The sequence below is a fragment of the Babylonia areolata genome, chromosome 23 (assembly GCF_041734735.1).
Source record: "Babylonia areolata isolate BAREFJ2019XMU chromosome 23, ASM4173473v1, whole genome shotgun sequence".
Taxonomy (NCBI): domain Eukaryota; kingdom Metazoa; phylum Mollusca; class Gastropoda; order Neogastropoda; family Buccinidae; genus Babylonia; species Babylonia areolata.
The window spans coordinates 36,579,745-36,600,962 of NC_134898.1; the positions used below are offsets into that span (position 1 = coordinate 36,579,745).

The 21,218-nt window shown below is 44.5% G+C and overlaps 2 protein-coding genes across 2 annotated transcripts in view; both read right to left on the bottom strand.

Moving 5' to 3' along the window:
• Positions 1 to 202: 202 nt before the first annotated feature.
• Positions 203 to 7,790, bottom strand: LOC143298150 (uncharacterized). The gene is made up of 3 exons (XM_076610883.1): positions 6,124 to 7,790; positions 5,498 to 5,600; positions 203 to 3,392 (listed from the first exon to the last, which is right to left on the bottom strand). The coding sequence occupies exons 1-3, from the start codon at positions 7,360 to 7,362 to the stop codon at positions 3,106 to 3,108; spliced, it is 1,629 nt and encodes a 542-aa protein (XP_076466998.1). The 5' UTR covers positions 7,363 to 7,790; the 3' UTR covers positions 203 to 3,105.
• The window catches only part of LOC143297656 (uncharacterized), a 70,404-nt gene continuing 56,697 nt past the window's right edge, over positions 7,512 to 21,218 (bottom strand). Inside the window, exons 27-35 of the mRNA XM_076610075.1 lie at positions 19,798 to 19,902; positions 17,475 to 17,712; positions 15,821 to 15,967; positions 14,263 to 14,505; positions 12,997 to 13,029; positions 10,172 to 11,165; positions 9,002 to 10,122; positions 7,641 to 8,959; positions 7,512 to 7,517 (exon numbers count right to left, since the gene is read on the bottom strand). Coding sequence (XP_076466190.1) covers positions 7,512 to 7,517; positions 7,641 to 8,959; positions 9,002 to 10,122; positions 10,172 to 11,165; positions 12,997 to 13,029; positions 14,263 to 14,505; positions 15,821 to 15,967; positions 17,475 to 17,712; positions 19,798 to 19,902 — 4,206 coding nt within the window. The remainder of the gene's footprint in view (positions 7,518 to 7,640; positions 8,960 to 9,001; positions 10,123 to 10,171; positions 11,166 to 12,996; positions 13,030 to 14,262; positions 14,506 to 15,820; positions 15,968 to 17,474; positions 17,713 to 19,797; positions 19,903 to 21,218) is intronic.

The following is a 21,218-nucleotide window of genomic DNA, read 5'->3' on the forward strand; positions in this document are numbered from 1 at the left end:
TGTGTGTGTCTGTGTCTGTGTCTGTGTCGTGTGTGTCTATGTGTGTAAATCTCTGTGTGTGTCCGTGACAGTGTGTGTGTGTGTGTGCGTCTTCGTTCATTCTTTTGTTTAACGTCCACCCACAATTGTGATTTTAGACTTAAATGTGTGTGTGTGTGTTTTTGTGTGAATGTGAGAGTGTGTGTTAATGTTAGTGTGTGTGTGTGTGTGTGTGTGTGTGTGTGTGTGTGTGTGTGTGTGTGAGCATGTGTGTGTGCGTGTGTGTGTGTGTGTGTGTGTATGTAGTCATTTATGTATATTGACAACAGACGTAACACAACCCAGCAACCCTGTGTCCACTCCAGTCTAACAGCCATGAATAACAAAAACATAAGTATATAAATAAACCACAAAAAAACACAAAAAACAGGGCATATAATGGCTACAAACATTCTAGTCAGAGTTATAAAGAAAACACACACACACACACACACACACACACACACACACACACACATATTCTCTCATTACAGTTCCAAGATGCTTTTTTCCCGAAGAAAAACACATGCAAGTGACAATAATATAGAAATACAGTCATTTCCATGCACTTAAACACAGAACATAGCCAGCTTTGGCTTTGGTCATTCTGTCACTATTGTTTTTTTTACGTGGGATTAAAAATACTAAACACACAAAAGGTATAAATGTAGTTCATAAACATTTTTATGGAAAACATCCAAAAAACAACTCACACATGCAACATAGCTGAAAAACACACGACAAAAACTGCCAATCACAATCCTAAAGTCTGAAGAGAAACTGAATGCATATGATAAGTTTCGGGGAAAAAATTGTGTACCAGTACTAAGGCACAAATGAAACTGAACAGACGGTCAAAAGAAGAAAAGTCAAAGGCAGCAGTGGACCAATCTGTGTGTGTGTGTGTGTGTGTGTGTGTGTGTGTGTGTGTGTGTGTGTGGTTCATGTTGTCAGAGAACATACCATGTAACAACATACACATCCAAAAACTCAGATGACACCAGGAACATTATCTCATGGAGAATATATATCATATCATGACAGATTTATCACACATGAATTTATAAACAATCACCACAGCTTAATGTGAATAAAAAATTATCACAGAGCTCATTATGATTCAAATCGTTTTGATTAAATTACACTGGGAGTATTTACAGACATTTTCAGGTAAATTAGGGCTGTCAAACAAAAATATGAATAAATGAATAACACACACACACACACACACATATATATATATATATATCTATACATATAGATAGATAGACAGATAGATTTGGTAGATATATGACAGATAGAGACAGAAAGAGAGACAGAGAGAGAGAGAAAATGCATTCATACAGAATAAAATACATACATTCATAACATAAAAAAAGGGAAAATACCTCCCATGCACCCCCATCTCCACACATACACATACACATTTATTCAACAACAACAAGAGAGGCAAGGCCTTCAAGACTCACTTGTGATAAATTAAGTCCCCTAGCATTAATTACAGAGTAATTTCCCTTTTTTTTACTATCTGCACCAAAACGTTTGCAAAATAAATAAAAATTCCATGCTTAGCAAAAAGAAGTTCCTGTTTGAACAAAAAATGATAATAATGACTCCTCTTGTTGTTGTGTCAGAATAAGAGGTCAAAGTGCCAAGTTTAGAGAATACAAAAAATATAAATATAACAGTAAATGCAGTTTGCATATAATTTGGCTTCTTTTTTAATTTTTTTTTGTGCCCATCCCAGAGGTGCAATACTGTTTTAAACAAGATGACTGGAAAGAACTGAATTTTTCCTATTTTTATGCCAAATTTGGTGTCAACTGACAAAGTATTTGCAGAGAAAATGTCAATGTTAAAGTTTACCACGGACACATAGACACATGGACACCGGGTTAAAACATAGACTCACTTTGTTTATACAAGTGAGTCAAAAAGAGAACAACTAGATTCAGGTTCAAGGCATGATGGCTTTCAGTTGTAGCAGTCCATGACTTCATGCTTCCAGTCACTGGATATCAAAATAGTCTTAAAATAGCTTTATCCAGATTTAACTTTAGCTTTCCTGTCTAAATTCTTCTGGTCTTGGATAAAAACCAACTTGCAGTCCATTCACATTTGACTTTCTTTTGCTAATTCACTTCAAACTATAATGCCAGTGAAAAATACAAAAAGACAAGCAATACCAAAGAGAGCAAACAAAGAATATTATTGATGACCAGAGCAAAACTGGTCACAAAATAGCAGAAACTTATACACCCGCACAAAATGTATTATCAAAATGTAAGATAAAGATCCCATAAATCATCTAAACAAGAAATGGCACAAAAAAAAGATAAACAAAAAAAGGTCCCTGCACATAATTATCAACATACAGCTAGGAACATAACCAACCATCTCACAGTCTCTACAACAACATGTGATTAACTCGACTGCAAAACTGATCAAATACTTTTCACTTAAAGCTGGCATCAAAATACACATTACAATATCATTCACTTAAATCAAAAGTGCACATTTGAAAACAGGCTCAGAACAGAGTCACAGAGCGTAAGCAAATATATAAATAAACAAATCAACAGTTAGATCAATAAGTGAATTGGCAAAAAAAGAACAAAGCATATGTTTGAGCAGAATATGAACATATTTGCTTATATTTGCCTCTTATGTCTGGACAATGCAAAAAAAACACACAAAAAAACAACATATTGCCTGCTTGTATATATATGTATACACATACATACATACAAATTAAAACAGAAGCCACCTCACAAAACACCCATTTCATTGATCCAATCAAGAACCACTCACATCATATCAATTTCACTGACCCAATCAGGAGCCACCTCACATCACACTCAGCTCACTGAACCAATCAAGAGCCATCTTACATCATATCCATTTCACTGACCCAATCAGGAGCCACCTCACATCATACCCAACTCACTGAACCAATCAAGTGCCACCTTACATTATGTCCATTTCACTGACCCAATCAGGAGCCACCTCACATCACACCCAACTCACTGAACCAATCAAGTGCCACCTTACATTATGTCCATTTCACTGACCCAATCAGGAGCCACCTCACATCACACCCAGCACACAAGCACAAAACGTGGGCCAATCAGGAGCCAGCTCCAGAGAGGAACAGGCCAGCGGGAACTGGGCATGCACAGCCTGACACCAGCGGATCCCAGGGTAGTCCAGGAAAGGCGCCACATCCGACGAGGTGACCTTGCCCATCAGCAAACCTTTCAGACACTGGATTCTTTTCTTGGTACTGCCACCTATGCGCGGGTCGATCATCAGGATGGACAGTGCGACTAACATGGTGGCTACCAGTCGCTCAAGCTTCCTGGCTGCCTTTGATCCTAAGGAGGAAATGATGATCGTACAGTCAGAACTCCAGACGAAAATAAAAGAAAAAAACAATAACAACAGAGATATCTGTTGTGACAAATGAGTGATACAACACAACACAACACAATACAATGCTATGTAATACAAGACAACACAATACAATGCAATACAATTCAATACATTACAATACCATACAAAAATTTGTAAGAATTATGTTCAAGTATATCTGTGTACAGAGTAGGTGGTCATGACAAAAGAGCACCATTTGAAACAATTTTGTTGTTGTTGTTGTTGTTCAAACAGAGGAATAACACACAATGGTGTATTGTTTGTAATGTGGGGTATGTGTTGGTATAAGCAGCACGTGTAAATCAATCGAAAGTAGAAACTGAATACTGTAATATTTCTATAATAAAAAAAAAAAGGAAGAAATTCATTGTGAAAAGGGAAAGCAAATTAAGGGGGGGGGGGGGGGAGTTTTATTTACTTTTACACAACCAACAACCTGAGTAACTTTTACCTTTCAAGTTGAACAAAAGCAGACATACGACTTCAACCCATTGCTGCTCACTGTTTCCTCTCAGCTTGCTTGAAGGTAACCACGAGGAAGACTGGCTGTGCTTCATTTACCTGTAGCTAACTGATATAGGTGTGGATGGAAGCTGACAGGGTGTGGTAAAAGCCGTAATGGCTTGACTCTGTATTTCTGCATCACCTACCTTTCCATCCACTTAATGATATATGAATCGCTTTAGGTTAATCCCACTGCCTTCTATGGCCACCAGGGCAGAGATTTCATATCCACTGGCTCGGCATGGGAAGGCAGAGAATTCATATCCACTGTGTCTGGGGCTCGGCATAGGAAGGCGGGGCCCAATCCTATCCTCCCGCTGTTTTTAACCTTCTCTAGCTGAAGTCAGGTACCCATTCACACCTGGGTGGAGTGAGGAACATCGGAGTAAAGTGCCTTTCATAAAGGACACAGCACCATGCCGAAACAGGGCCTCGAACCCTGATCACTGGTGAACACTGGGTCACTAGTCCAACCGCCCAACCAGTTCTGCCACTGTGTCTCGCTTTGCAGTCGGTGAATCCAACAAGGTGAGACCCATTTTTGGTCCATCCAAAACAGTGCTGATTCCTGCGCCCAGTGACCGTTCAGAACAGCCCTCATTCCAGCACTCGGCCAACCTAAATTGAAAGATGTGACATATCTCGCTCAGACGACTGAAATGATGAAAATCTATGACTGAAATGAGTCTATCCAAGCACAAAGCTTACCATCCAATCAGAACAAAAGCAAAATCGTGAACTTCTTGGTTTTCATCATCACAAAGCCAAGTTTTTTCTTTTCTTTTTTTTTCCCCCTTTTTTGGGGGGTGGTGGGGGGGGGGGGGAGGGGGGGGGGGGGGGAGGGTACTGATTCATACCAGGGTCACAAGGGTAAAAGGTGGCAGAATGACTAAGATCCTCATCTGCCAACACAGAAAGTCGGTGAGGGTCTTGGTTCATATCCCACTCTTGCCCTTTCTCTGAAGTTTGACGGGAAAATCACATGGAGCGTCTTGTCATAACTATGAGATGATAAACCAAGGTCCCATGTGCAACACGTATTTGGCGTACTGAAAAAGAACCCATGGCAACGAGAGTGTTGTCCTCTGGCAAAATTCTGAAGAAGAAATCCACTCGAATATGTACACAAATATGTATGCATGTGCACGCCAAGCCCTGACCTGGAACCCGCAGGGAAAGAGGAAGAGAGGCCGGCTTCGCAACAGCTGAAGGCGAGATACCGAGGCAGAGCTGAAGCAGCAAGGGACCAACTGGACTGGAATGGCCAGAACAGCCCAGAACAGAGTGCGATAGCGAGGGGTTGTCGATGGCCTATGCTCCACCAGGAGCGATGGGCAAAATGAATGAATGAAAATGAATTCTCAAGGAGGCATTGGGTTATGCTGCTGGTCAGGCATCTGCCAAGCAGATGTGGCGAAGTGTATATGGATTTGTCTGAACACAGCCCCCCACCTCCGACCCCCTACCACCCCACCATCCTTCCCTCTCTTTGCCCTCATCTGAAAGCAACAGGCAACAAAGCAGTGAGGACAAGGTCTTTTACCAAGGGACTGAATCCCACTGGAGCGCAGCATTTTCTCACATCTGCCGACGTCCACACAGATAAGATCCTGGAGGATCGAGCCAAGCTGACACAGTTCCCTCCCCTGCACACATCATCGCTCCACATGAAAAACATCGCCTGGCTTGTACAACCGTCAGCTTGACATGAAAGAATAAATGTACCCGAAAAACAAATTCATTGAGTCATCAAACTACGAGAAGGAAAACGTTTTAAAAAATCAGTGTTTATTTTGCGTTGTGTTTGTTGACCTCCCACATGTATATATCCTGATTGTGGATTCCAACAGCAGTGTTGAGAAGACCAGTACCAACTTCTATTTATAGAAAACTCTCTCTCTCTCTCTCTCTGGGTGCGTGAGTGCGTGCATGCCTGTGTGCGTGCATGCATGCGTGTGTGTGTGTGTTGAGTTTTTAAATGTTCGTTTTATAATATAAAAAAGGCACATAGAAAAAGAAAAGAAAGAATGTGCAATAGTTTAAAAACATCATCATAACTCTTTTCCCCACACACACACACACACACACACACATATATGCGGGATATATATATATATATACAGAGAGAGAGAGAGAGAGAGAGAGGGAGATCTGTTCCTATCACGCTACCTTCAGCAGTTTCACCAGGCCTGGAAGGTTCTCTCGAAGCGTCCTCTTCCACTCTTCCAGATCCGAGACCAGTCGGCACGTGCCCACCTCTGCACCGGCGCCTCCCCAATAATTCTCAGCTCCTGTGTCTGTCAGTGTGCACAAACTCCAACTTCCTGTTGTCGTCGTCACCAGAACCTCTCCCTCAGATTCCAGGCATGGCGCATCATCACTGTGAATCTGGCGAGGTCTTGCCTGTGAGAGATACCACGGTCCTCTCTGGGAAGACGAGCGTCCTAGCAGCGGCTTCCTTTGCTCTCTGGACTGCATAGCCAGTATGGTGAAATCTGGAGGGAAGTATTTGTTGATCACTGAGGTCCTCATGCCACGTCTGCTTATGCTGCTGGACGGGTCGGTTTTCTCGGAAGCTGATGCCACGGGGGCTGTTCCGCCCAAGGCTACAGCAGGAAGAGAGGGTGTGGCAGAGTGGCAGGAAGTGGCAGAGACTATAGGGACAGCAGAGGAGTATGAGGGAGAGGTGGGGGAGTATGAGGGAGAGGTGGGGCAGTATGATGGAGAAGCTGGGCTGTATGAGGGAGAGGTGGGGCTGTATGATGGAGAGGTGGGGGAGTATGATGGAGAGCAAGTGGGAGGTGCAGGTGAAGGGTCAGGGGCTGCGTGAGAGAGCGACGAGAAAGGACTTTGGGTCAGTCCTCTCTCTGCCGCAGCTGCTGCTGATTGACGCTGCACTGTCCAGCCATCAGAGCTGACCCTTCTCCAGGACACTGGCTGGGTCACTGGCCAGGTCTTCTGCCCGTCCCCGCCGCCACCACTGAGGGGATCAGTCGCTTCGTCCGACGATGTCTTTTTATCGGTTGCCTCATCCAGCAGCTTCCCTGCAATCTTTTTAGCAGGTCTTCCCCCCCTCTTCATTTTCTCCAGGAGGGGCATCTTCTTCTTGCCACCACTGTAAAAAGAACCGGCCGCTTCATCCACCAGTGTCTCCTCTCCACCCCTGGTACGTGGTGACTCCATTTCCTTGCCACCACAGCTCAGAGAATCGAACACTTCATCCAACAGCGTCTCTCTGGCTTTTCCTGCAAGCCTGTCCTTGCCTTCCAGAGGCAGCGGCTTCTTTTTTGACTTTTTGTACACAGTAGGTTCTTCCTCATAGTGCACGGAAAATGCTGAGCCGTGATCGGAAAGTGTGATGTATTTTTCAGGTGTCGCTGTTTTCACCCCAGGTGACACTGCTTTCATTGGAGCCAGTAGATCGCTCTGATGTTGTGGACTTGTTGGGGGCAGTGGTGGCCGTGGTGACAGAATTTCTGGAGGGGGCTCCTGTGATTGCTTCTCTCCACCAGAACGGCAACAACTTGCTGCCGACTGTGGGTCTGCCTTTGCCCCAGCTACTTCTGATCGAGGAGAAGCAAACAACTGGACTGTGCCTGTAGCTTGTTGCTGTTGTTGTTGTTGACTCCCAAACAACCCTCCTCCTGTAGCTGTTTGTTGTTGTTGTTTTTGTTCTTGTTGTTGACTCCCGAACCCTCCTGTAGCTGGCTGTTGACTTCCAAACAACCCTCCTCCTGTAGCTGGCTGTTGACTCCCAAACCCTCCTGTAGCTGGCTGTTGACTCCCAAACCCTCCTGCAGCTGGCTGTTGACTCCCAAACCCTCCTGTAGCTGGCTGTTGACTCCCAAACAACCCTCCTGTAGCTGGCTGCTGATTCCCAAACCCTCCTGTAGCTGGCTGTTGACTCCCAAACAACCCTCCTGTAGCTGGCTGCTGATTCCCAAACCCTCCTGTAGTTGGCTGTTGACTCCCAAACAACCCTCCTGTAGCTGGCTGTTGACTCCCAAACAACCCTCCTCCTGTAGCTTGCTGTTGACTCCCAAACCCTCCTGTAGCTGGCTGTTGACTCCCAAACCCTCCTGCAGCGGGCTGTTGACTCCCAAACCCTCCTCCTGTAGCTGGCTGTTGACTCCCAAACAACCCTCCTCCTGTAGCTGGCTGTTGACTCCCAAACAACCCTCCTCCTGTAGCTGGCTGTTGACTCCCAAACCCTCCTGCAGCTGGCTGTTGACTCCCAAACCCTCCTGCAGCTGGCTGTTGACTCCCAAACCCTCCTCCTGTAGCTGGCTGTTGACTCCCAAACAACCCTCCTCCTGTAGCTGGCTGTTGACTCCCAAACAACCCTCCTCCTGTAGCTGGCTGTTGACTCCCAAACCCTCCTGTAGCTGGCTGTTGACTCCCAAACAACCCTCCTGTAGCTGGCTGTTGACTCCCAAACAACCCTCCTCCTGTAGCTGGCTGTTGACCCCCAAACCCTCCTGTAGCTGGCTGTTGACCCCCAAACCCTCCTGTAGCTGGCTGTTGACTCCCAAACAACCCTCCTGAAGCTGGCTGTTGACTCCCAAACAACCCTCCTCCTGTAGCTGGCTGTTGACTCCCAAACCCTCCTGTAGCTGGCTGTTGACTCCCAAACCCTCCTCCTGTAGCTGGCTGTTGACTCCCAAACAACCCTCCTCCTGTAGCTGGCTGTTGACTCCCAAACCCTCCTGTAGCTGGCTGTTGACTCCCAAACAACCCTCCTCCTGTAGCTGGTTGATGACTCCCAAACCCTCCTCTAGCTGGCTGTTGACTCCCAAACCCTCCTGCAGCTGGCTGTTGACTCCCAAACCCTCCTCCTGTAGCTGGCTGTTGACTCCCAAACCCTCCTGCAGCTGGCTGTTGACTCCCAAACGCTCCTCCTGTAGCTGGCTGTTGACTCCCAAACCCTTCTGCAGCTGGCTGTTGACTCCCAAACCCTCCTGTAGCTGGCTGTTGACTCCCAAACCCTCCTGCAGCTGGCTGTTGACTCCCAAACCCTCCTCCTATAGCTGGTTGTTGACTCCCAAACCCTCCTCCTGTAGCTGGCTGTTGACTCCCAAACCCTCCTGCAGCTGGCTGTTGACTCCCAAACCCTCCTCCTGTAGCTGGCTGTTGACTCCCAAACCCTCCTGTAGCTGGCTGTTGACTCCCAAACAACCCTCCTCCTGTAGCTGGCTGTTGACTCCCAAACCCTCCTGTAGCTGGCTGTTGACTCCCAAACCCTCCTGAAGCTGGCTGTTGACTCCCAAACAACCCTCCTGTACCTGGCTGTTGACTGCCAAACAACCCTCCTCCTGTAGCTGGCTGTTGACTCCCAAACCCTCCTGTAGCTGGCTGTTGACTCCCAAACAATCCTCCTCCTGTAGCTGGTTGATGACTCCCAAACCCTCCTCTAGCTGGCTGTTGACTCCCAAACCCTCCTGCAGCTGGCTGTTGACTCCCAAACCCTCCTGTAGCTGGCTGTTGACTCCCAAACAACCCTCCTCCTGTAGCTGGCTGTTGACTCCCAAACCCTCCTGTAGCTGGCTGTTGACTCCCAAACAACCCTCCTCCTGTAGCTGGCTGTTGACTCCCAAACAACCCTCCTCCTGTAGCTGGCTGTTGACTCCCAAACAACCCTCCTGTAGCTGGCTGTTGACTCCCAAACAACCCTCCTCCTGTAGCTGGCTGTTGACTCCCAAACAACCCTCCTCCTGTAGCTGGCTGTTGACTCCCAAACAACCCTCCTCCTGTAGCTGGCTGTTGACTCCCAAACCCTCCTGTAGCTGGCTGTTGACTCCCAAACAACCCTCCTCCTGTAGCTGGTTGATGACTCCCAAACCCTCCTGTAGCTGGCTGTTGACTCCCAAACAACCCTCCTCCTGTAGCTGGCTGTTGACTCCCAAACAACCCTCCTCCTGTAGCTGGCTGTTGACTCCCAAACAACCCTCCTCCTGTAGCTGGCTGTTGACTCCCAAACAACCCTCCTCCTGTAGCTGGCTGTTGACTCCCAAACAACCCTCCTTCTGTAGCTGGCTGTTGACTCCCAAACAACACTCCTCCTGTAGCTGGCTGCTGACTCCCAAACAACCCTCCTCCTGTAGCAGGCTGTTGACTCCCAAACCCTCCTCCTGTAGCTGGCTGTTGACTCCCAAACCCTCCTGTAGCTCGCTGTTGACTCCCAAACCCTCCACCTGTAGCTGGCTGTTGACTCCCAAACCCTCCTGTAGCTGGCTGTTGACTCCCAAACAACCTTCCTCCTGTAGCTGGCTGTTGACTGCCAAACAACCCTCCTGTAGCTGGCTGTTGACTGCCAAACAACCCTCCTCCTGTAGCTGGTTGTTGTTGTTGTTGTTGTTGATTCCCCAACAACACTCCAGTGGCTGGATGAGTGGTTCCAAACGGACCTGCTCCTGAGGCTGGCTCTGCATGACCAAACCCACCAGACATGCTGACACTTCCGCCAATGCAGGCTGAAGTCCATCTAGGGATGACGCCTCCCATCTGACCAAAACCCAACGCCCCACCAAACTCGTCACTTGTTGCCTTGATGTCCACTGGGGGCTGGACAGATCCAAAACTGAACCCCCCACCAAATACATCACTTGTTTCTTTACTGTTTGCTGGTGCTTGGACAGATCCAAAACTGAACCCCCCACCAAATACATCACTTGTTTCTTTACTGTTTGCTGGTGCTTGGACAGATCCAAAACTGAACCCCCCACCAAATACATCACTTGTTTCTTTACTGTTTGCTGGTGCCTGGACAGATCCAAAACCGAACCCCCCACCAAAACCTTCACTCATCATGCCATCACTGCCATGTGACAGAAGAGCAGTTCCAAACCCAACCGACTCGTCAGAGGGCTCACTAATGCCTTTGGGGCTACTCAGGCGCTCGTAAACCGAACCTTGGCTCTCACAAATTCCAGGGGAGTTGCTCGGGTACTCATCTACCACCATGAAGTCCAACTCTGCTAGCACTTCATCAGGGGCATCTGATTTCTCCTCGGCATGAGTCTCGCTTCTGAAGAACTCCTCTTTGATTCCATGCACATGATCCACTGATGCTGCTGCCGCCTCCAGTTCCTCAGCCAAACTTTTCGCTGTTTCCTTTAGCTCTTGCATTTCAGCAGCCATTGTGGACATACGTTCCTCCTGCTTGAGAAATTCTGGTTCTTTCCTAACTGGCTGTCCTCTTCCCGCATCAGTGTCTGTGGGACAAAAAAAGAACACCCCCACCCCATCCCCCAGATATTTGGATCAAATCAGTGCTTCTTTCCGCTTCTCTTTGGAACAGTTACTGTGCATTTTGTGGTATGGGGTCTTTTGTCATTGTTGTTCTGTACTGTGCTGTAAAGCGCTGGCTTTTGAATGTGTTCGAAGATATTTTGCTGATAAATGTGTAATATGGCATCATGAATGGTTATCTTACATCTATCCCATGATGTTGTATTATGATGCACAATAATCATTCGTCATGATATCATGTCACACTGTATGATCTTTCATATATATTGTGTGCTGTGTGTGTAAGCGTGTGTGCATTTGCTCATGTGGAAAAGTTGTATAAGCGTGAAAAAGAATGAATGTGTATGTAGTGTGTTTGTGTGTGTGTATGTGTGTGTTTGTGTGTGTGTGTGGGTGTGTGTTTGTGTGTGTGTGTGTGTGTGTGTGTGTGTGTGTGTGTGTGTGTCTGTGTGTGTGTGTGTGCATGTGTGCATGGTTGCCTGCATGCATGCATGTCTGTGTGTGTGTGCATGCATGTGTGTGCTGCATGTGTGTGTGTGCACATGCGTGTGCATGCGTGCGTGTGTGTATGCACATAATTCTTATATGCATACACACAGAAAAATTATATGTATGAATTTGGTCAACTCCATGCAACATCTCTCTAAACAACAACTAAAACAAGGGGGGGGGGGGGGGAGAGAGAGGGGGGGAAGCAACTGCGGTCCAAACATATCTGGGCTAGAATTCAATTTTAGTGGGAGAGCATCATGCCCAAGCTACACCCCCACTCTCTCGGCCAAGAGGACTTCACAACAGTTGGCCTTGGGATGGCCCACGTAAAGAGGAAGACAGCAGCATCACTGGGACCCACATAAAGAGGAAGACAGCAGCATCACTGGGGCCCACGTAAAGAGGAAGACAACTGCATTGGTGGGACCCACATAAAGAGGAAGACAGCAGCATCGCTGGGGCCCACGTAAAGAGGAAGACAGTAGCATCACTGGGGCCCACGTAAAGAGGAAGACAGCAGCATCAGTGGGGCCTACGTAAAGAGAAAGACAACAGCATCGCTGGGGCCTACGTAAAGAGGAAGACAGCAGCATCAGTGGGGCCCATGTAAAGAGGAAGACAACAGCATCGCTGGGGCCCACGTAAAGAGGAAGACAGCAGCATCACTGGGGCCCACGTAAAGAGGAAGACAGCAGCATCACTGGGGCCCACGTAAAGAGGAAGACAGCAGCATCACTGGGGCCCACGTCAAGAGGAAGACAGCAGCATCACTGGGGCCCACGTAAAGAGCATCACTGGGGCCCACGTAAAGAGGAAGACAGCAGCAGCAATGTCCAAACAGCCCCAATAGTTTCCCTTCCATCGAATGATTTATTTTAACTATAAAATTCTACTGTATCTGTGTCAGCTTATGATTTCTGATTATGTTTCTACCTTTTCATGTACTATCCCACACCCACCCGCACCCCCAACATTCCTTGTTACTCCGGTTCACTTGGTGATAAAGACCTATTCTATCCTATTCTATTCTGTTCTGTTCTATTCTGTTCTTCTATCACTGTGGAGACCCATGCAGGCCCAAACCACAGCTCCACATCCACATTCGAGTCCACACCAAACTAGAATGCGAAGCGCAATGTTGGACATCACTGACCATGACACTCCCATGGGAAAATCACAATGCGGCCAGCTCCATGGTCAAATGCAAGCCCACATAAAATGAGAATGCGAAGCTCACATATGTCACCGTTAGACACAACACTACCACGAGATGATTACAATGTGGCCACAGATTGAACTGACCTTCACTGCTCTGGTTCATCATCCTCACGAAGTCTGAAACAAAGAACCAAACAGTGGGAAGGAAAAGTACATGTGAACTGCACAAACTGTCACTACTTATGTGGTCTTAGTTCTCCTTGGTAACAATCATAAAAAACGAAGGAAAAGTACATATGAACTGCACAATATGTCATTATTTATGTAGTCTTAGTTCTCCTTTGAAACAATCATAAAAAACGAAGAAAAAGTACATATAAACTGCACAAACTGTCACTACTAATGTGGTCATAGTTCTCCTTGGAAACAATCATAAAAAAGAAAGGAAAAGTACATATAAACTGCACAAACTGTCACTACTAATGTAGTCTTAGTTCTCCTTAGAAACAATCATAAAAAAAAACAGTGGGAAGGAAAAGTACATATATACTACACAAACTGTCACTACTCATGTAGTCTCAGTTCTCCATTAAAACAATCATAAAAAACAAAGAAAAGGAAAAGTACATATATACTACACAAACTGTCACTAGTCATGTAGTCTTAATACTTGTTTTTTTCTCTTCTTTTTTTTTTTCTCTCTCTCTTCTTTTTTTTTTTTTTTTTTTTTTTGTCCTCCTCTCTATTTCTATTCATTCATTCATCACTTAAGAGCTGGCAGTGTGCGTGTGTATGAATGGTTAATGTGACTTTGTAGTTTGATTTGTGGAAGATCGTATAAAGTTCTTTGTAAATGCCATCAATATTGTTGGAATATTATCATCACTATTACCACTGTCATCATCATTATCATCAGTAGTAGTAGTGGTGGTGGTAGTAGTATTTTAAGTGGTAGTAGTAGTATTGTTGTTGTTGTAACTGAAGGTCACAAATTTGCTGCTTTCAAAAGAAAATTTCAAATACCAAACATTGAACAAAAATTTCCGATGTATATTATGATTCTATGAGAATTTTATATACTCTAAATAGAATTTTTCACTTAAAATAATGAACAATAAAGATTTTAAAAAAGAGATAATAATAACAATAACAATATTAATGATGATGATGATGATGATGATAATAATAATAATAATAATAATAATAATAATGATGAAAACAAAGAAAAGGAAGAAAGAAAAAAGAAAGAAAAAAAAAAGATGATTTTTCTGAGTCATTCAAAAGAAAATTGGAGATCAATTTTTTTATTTTTTTTATTATTATAATATTATTATCATTATTAAGGCAGGCCAGGAACTGACAACGCCAGTACAATACAGGACACACCCCCACCAGCCTCCACCAGCCTACCTGAGATGCTCACACGTCCGTCTCCATCCAAGTCGGCTTCACGAAGCATCTCCTGGAGTTCATCCTCAGTCAGCTTCTCTCCCAAGTTGCTCATTATGTGACGCAGGTCTGACGACGAGATACTGCCACTGTGGTCCGGGTCGAATACACGAAAGGCATCCATGATCTCTTCTTCCGAATCCGTGTCCTTCATCCTGAGTCTCATGATTGTGGCGAATGTTGGGAAGTTGATGGTTCCACTGCCTGTGATGTGTGTGCGTAGAGATAAGATGTCTGTTTTATTTCTGCTGAGTGTGTTTGAAAGATCAGTTCTTCATCACATCATTTAAATTCGGTCAATGATCGATGATATTACCTTCCAGAATTCTGACATACTTTGCCACTTCTCAATCATTATCAGCAACTCATCACACATCATTTAAATACAATCATCAGCAGTCATTGTCATTATAATCGTCACCATCATTCACAAAACTATCAGCCATTATCATCATCATCATCATCATAATCATCACCACCACCAACTGTCATCACCATCATTTACATTTACAACACTATCAATCCGCAATCACTGTCATCATCATGATCATCATCATCATCATTCACATTCACAACTCGAGCCATCAGTAATCATTGTCATCATCATCATTCACAACACACACCACTGGCATTCACTGTCATCATGTAAAGGAGGAAGGAGGCAGAATGGTTAAGATGCTCGTCTGCCAAAGCAGAGAGTCTGTGAGGGTCTGGGTTTGAATCCTGCTCTCCCTCTTTCTCCAAAGTTTGACTAAAAATCAAACTGAGCATCTAGTCATTCGCATGAGATGATAAACCGAGGTCCTGTGTGCAGCACACACTTGGCGCACTGAAAAAGAACCCACGGCAAAGTAACTGCTGTCCTCTGGCAAAATTCTGTAGTAGAAATCCACTCTGAAAAGTTCCATTCCATTCATTCTCCTGCCCAGGATGGGCGTAGAGGAGACATGAGGGACGATTCCGTGGTCAGACGACGCCATCCGGTTCTATCTTCTGCCTGTCGTATCAGCGTAGCGCTATCCATATTGATCATTCCTTGATGTTGTCCATCCAGCATTTGGCTTGCCTCCCTCTTCGCCTACCACCCTCTAGCGTTCCCTGTAGAACTGTCTTTTGCAGTGAATTGTGGCGTGTCACATGCCCGAACCATGACAGCTTCCTCCTTTTGACCACTGCTAAGAGTGGTTCCAGTGGACCCGCTAGCATGGTTATTTGGCTCTTGACAAAGTCATTGGTCTTTCTGTCCTTCCATGAGATTCCAAGCAATCGTCTGAAGCATTTTGTCTCAAACGTCTGGACTTTCCTAGTAGAAAAGAACACAAACATATAAGCAGACACTCAAGGCCTGACTAAGTGCGAAGGGTTATGCTGCTGCTCAGGCATCTGCCTTGCAGATGTGGTGTAGCATATATGGATTTGTCTGAACACAGTGACACCTCCCTGACAAACTGAAACTGAAACTGAAACTGTCATCATCGTCTTCATCATCATCATCATCACTGACAGTCACAACACTCACCATCAGTATTCAGCTCACTGACGATGTCTTGCAGTTCACAGTCTGTGGGGTTGTGGCCCAGCGATCTCATCACGGTCCCCAGCTGCGTGCTTCTGATCGACCCAACCCCGCCCTCATCAAACAGGCAGAAGGCCATTCTCAGCTCCTCTGTCCAACAATCCATTGCAACTCTCAGATCAGCAAATGAAAAACTACCTCTATCCAGCTATCCACTGCAAACTCTCAGATCAGCAGATGAAAAACTACCTCTATCCAGCTATCCACTGCAAACTCTCAGATCAGCAAATGAAAAACTACCTCTATCCAACAATCCACTGCAACTCTCAGATCTGAAAAATGAAAAACTACCTCTATCCAACTATCCCCTGCAAACTCTCAGATCAGAAAAATAAAAAACTACCTCTACCCAGCTATCCACTGCAAACTCTCAGATCAGCAAATGAAAAACTACCTCTATCCAACAATCCATTGCAACTCTCAGATCAGCAAATGAAAAACTACCTCTATCTAAAAATCCATTGCAACTCTCAGATCAGCAAATGAAAAACTACCTCTATGTAACAATCCACTGCAAACTCTCAGATCAGCAAATGAAAAACTACCTCTATCTAACAATCCATTGCAAACTCTCAGGTCAGCAAATGAAAAACTACCTCTATCTAAAAATCCATTGCAACTCTCAGATCAGCAAATGAAAAACTACCTCTATCTAACAATCCATTACAAACTCTCAGATCAGCAAATGAAAAACTACCTCTATCCAACAATCCATTGCAAACTCTCTGATCTGAAAAATGAAAAACTACCTCTATCCAACTATCGCCTGCAAACTCTCAGATCAGAAAAATTTAAAACTACCTCTACCCAGCTATCCACAGCAAACTCTCAGATCAGCAAATGAAAACCTACATCCACTCAATAGTCCACTGAGAACTCTCAGATCAGCAAATGACCTCTTCCATGTGTGTGTGGGAGGGTAGGGGTGGAGAAGGGTACTGATGGGGGATTCGGAGAGTGGGGAACGAAATATAAAGTGCTTTGAGCAGTATTTCTGGATAAACGCTCTGTATAAATGTACATTATTATCCTCATTATTACTCAGTAATCCACTGCAAACTCTTAGACATCAAAAACTCCCCCCCAAAATTCCCCAAAGAAAACATGACATCTGTTGGCCACCATCTGTTGGCTTCAGTGACCCAACCACTTGGAATTCACTGCCTGCATTCAAATGTAATCTGAAAACACTCTTTTTTCCAGTAGGATTTCATGTAAGATATTTCAGTGAAAGTTTTTTTCATCCCTGCCATTGTGTCGCCTAACTCAGAGCAGTATGTGTGTGTGTGTGTGTGTGTGTGTGTGTGTGTGTGTGTGTGTGTGTGTGTGTGTGTGTGTGTGCCTGCATGTGTGAGTGAGTGAAAGAGTGAATGAGCAAGCAAAAACAAAAGTCAACTGATTTTTTTGTTTTTTTGTTGTTTTTTCTTGAGAGTGCATTTATAGTGTGCATGTGTTCACAATTGTGTCAACACGTGTTTGTGCAATTGTGTCAGAATATGAGCAAACATACCGAAAAAAAGACACAACAACAACAACAAAAATAAAACCAACAAAGAAAAACAAAACAAAAAAAAACACAAAAAAAATGCTCTCCTACCAATTTGTTCCACAGGTCCTTCAGACAAAACATCGACGCTCGCTTTGTCACCAATGCCATAGTCTGACAAAAGCCAGTCATTCTGAAGAATCTTGCCAGAGAACATCAGCAACTGCTGGTCGCTCCCCGTGCCCTCCCTTTGTTGGATCTGTCGCTTCAGGTCCTTCACAGTGGTCTCCCCTTCACAGGTCAAGGTCACAGCTCCTGATGTGGTCTTCAGGATGATGCTGATAAGGGGCTAAAAATTGACGAAGAGTTCATAACTTCCCATTCCTTTGATGCAGATGTGTACAAACAGATAAATAACAGCCAGAGCACTGTGGATAATGATGCACATGTATACCGATAGGGATATGCACTGCAACGATGGGAGAACATCGCTATAGCAAGGGAAGCATGTGGGCTTGAGAGAGAGAGACAGAGAGACAGTGAGAGAGACAGACAGACAGACAGAGAGAGACAGAGAGAGAGAGAAAGGGGAGAACAGAGATAAAGAAGCCAACAGCATAGGCACATGACAAAATGATATCTAGAGGTACTAACAAGTACACAGCTATTGTATAGTGGTATGTCAGAGTGAAACTACTGAAGGAAAAAACAAACAACAAACAAACCACTCTTTGCTGAAAAACAACACAGACGTAAACACTTCAGCAGTTCTTCTTTCTTCAGTTAATCTTTCCTTTAATCTATCTTTCTTTTTTTTCATGAATGATGTGCAGAATGTTTGTAAAATTCCTTGCCAGTCCTAGTGTGGCAAAACACAGTCACCAATCATGGTTGAATTCCAGTGTACAAGAGCAGTCATCTGTATTGTGGTGGGATGCAGTGTTCCAAGGAAAAGCAAAAAACTAATGAACTGAAGGAGTCTAATCAACCTGGAAATGACAAAACTGCTGCGTTATGCAGCACAGGGACTTTCATTCACACACAGAAATGTGTCCATCAACATCCACTGAGGTGTACAACATATTATCATTTTATCATTATCATTACTATTACTGTTGTCGCTTAAAGTCCCACCAACCCCTCAGGGCCATATCAGGACTTCCCAACTATATAAATGTTCAACCACGTTAAACACAAAACTGTCACAAACATTAAAAAAATTATTAAGATAGACACACAAAACACAGTTCATGACACATTATGTTAACCATTTAGCTCCACTGGGCAAATAAGATGAGGCTATGCTGAGGACGTCACCCCTTCCTGCTTAATTCATCATCCCAAGATTACACTTAAAAAATCATTAAAAAAAAGGAAAAAGAAAAACTTCAAAGCCAAACAAAAAATACATAAAAAGGCCATACAGACAAATAACACTGCAGAATGGGCAGCTAGTTTATATCTCACTACCTCATCACCAGAGCAAAACAGCACAGCTAGTTCATCACAGACTGCGGTAAAAAGAGAAAAAAAGAGTGTCATGGCTTGCTGGTAAAAAAAGAAAGGGGAATGGACTGGGAAGGCAGAAAAAGGAGACAACAGTGAAGGAAGAAAAAAGGCAGAAACAAAGAGAACAACAGAAAAGAGGAAACTTCTAGCAGAGAAGTTCCAGAAGGCTGGGATGCTGTTTATACTGAAAGACCCCCCAGCCTCCCCATGGGGGTCGGGTGGGGGGGTGAGGGGCTGAGGGGCTGAGGGAAGCGGGGGGGTGGTGGGGGGGGTGGAGCTATAGCCACCTGTATCAATTCATGCACAGCTGTAGGTACTAATCCTTCCATTCTGCTGTGACTTCTATGCGAGCCCTTATGTCAAATGACTCGCAATGATTTCTCTGTGTGTTTTAGTTTCATCTTCTTTGTTTAAAAAAAACGATTCTTGAAAGATATGTTCTTTTGAAGAATGACTGAGTGAATGAATGGGTTTCTTCTTTTTCTTCTTCGTTCGTGGGCTGCAACTTCCACGTTGACTCGTGTGTACATGAGTGGACTTTTACATATATGATCATTTTTACCCCACCATGTAGGCAGCCACACTCCGTTTCTGGGGGTATGCATTCTGGGTATATTCTTGTTTCCATAACCCATCAAATGCTGACACAGATTACAGGATCTTTAATGTGTGTATTTGATCTTCTGCTTGCGTATACGGACGAAGGGGGGTTCAGGCACTAGCAGGTCTGCACATATGCTGACCTGGGAGATCGGAAAAATCTCCACCTTTTACCCACCAGGCGCTGTTACCAAGATTCGAAACCGGGACTCTCAGATTGAGAGTCCAACCCTTTAACCACTCAGCTATTGCGCCGGTCGAATGAACGGATTTGATTTATACTGGGAACGTAGAATTGTGCATGCTGTATGTCCTGATGACTGACCTCTCCGGCCGGCTTTGTCCATCCCATGTAGGGCAGAATGTCCACCTCTTCTGTCTCCACCAGCTCTTGGATGGACGGTCCCCTGTCTTTGGTCAGGTCATCGTCCTGGTCACAGCAAAGCCAGGGTGAGGCATTCGTATTCGTGTCAAGGCACACCACACCAGTGATGTCACACACACAACGACGATGTCACACAAACATTTACGTACACCACACACAAACACTGATGTCACACACACAACGACGATGTCACACAAACATTTATGTACACCACACACAAATACTGATGTCACACACAATGATGTCATACACACACAGATGTCACACACACACACGCACACACACAAACACAGATGTCACACACACACACACACACACACACACACACGTCACACACACACGTCACACACACACACACACACACCGTCACACATACATCAATGATGTCACACAACAATGATGTCATGCACACACAGGTACAGAAAAACATGCAAGAAAATGCAAAACCCGTGGTGTATTGGAAGATGAGTATCATTTCCTAGACAAATGTATCAGGACACTTACGGGAAGTTTTGTTAACAGATACACAGTCTGAATTCACAAAGTCTGATGATACTTATACAGTGAGTCACTGGTGTAGTTAGGACCCCGTACAATCCTGACCAGCAAAATTCATATATCAATGTTTCAAAGAACACCTCCGTTTCTTTTTGTTTCTTTTTTCTTTTTTTTAAAAACCTTTATAGTCCTGTCTATAAACCTTTCATTTACAGTTTTCATGACAAATAAACATGATTCTGATTCACACAACAGTGATGTCACAAACAATGATGTCACACATAACACAACACAACAATGCTGCCTCTTGCACACACACACACACACAAAAACACACACACACACAATCACACACACACATACATACACACATACCAATGATGTCACACACAATGACATCACGCACAATGATGTCACACACAACATAACAATGATGCCACACACACACTGATGTCATATATACAATGACATCACAAACAATGACATCATACACAACAATAACATCATATATAACAATGACATCATACACACAACAATGATGTCACACAGAATGATGTCACACACACAACACAACAATGACAATTCTAATTATATTATCAGCATTGTTATCATTGATACTTATACAGCGTCCACCTTTCATCAGAGACCAAACACTAAGTGCTTTGCAAACATAGTCATTTTCACAACAGGCTGCCTACCTGGGTAGAGCCGACTGACAGCTGCCTTTGGGAACTCATCGTTTGTTTCCTTCGTCATTAAGTCAGGCTTTCAATCATACATACATATACACATGTATATTAGAGTGGTTTACTTAGCAAGCTAGCTGGAATCCCAAAGGGAGTCAACGATAGGCTTATGACCAT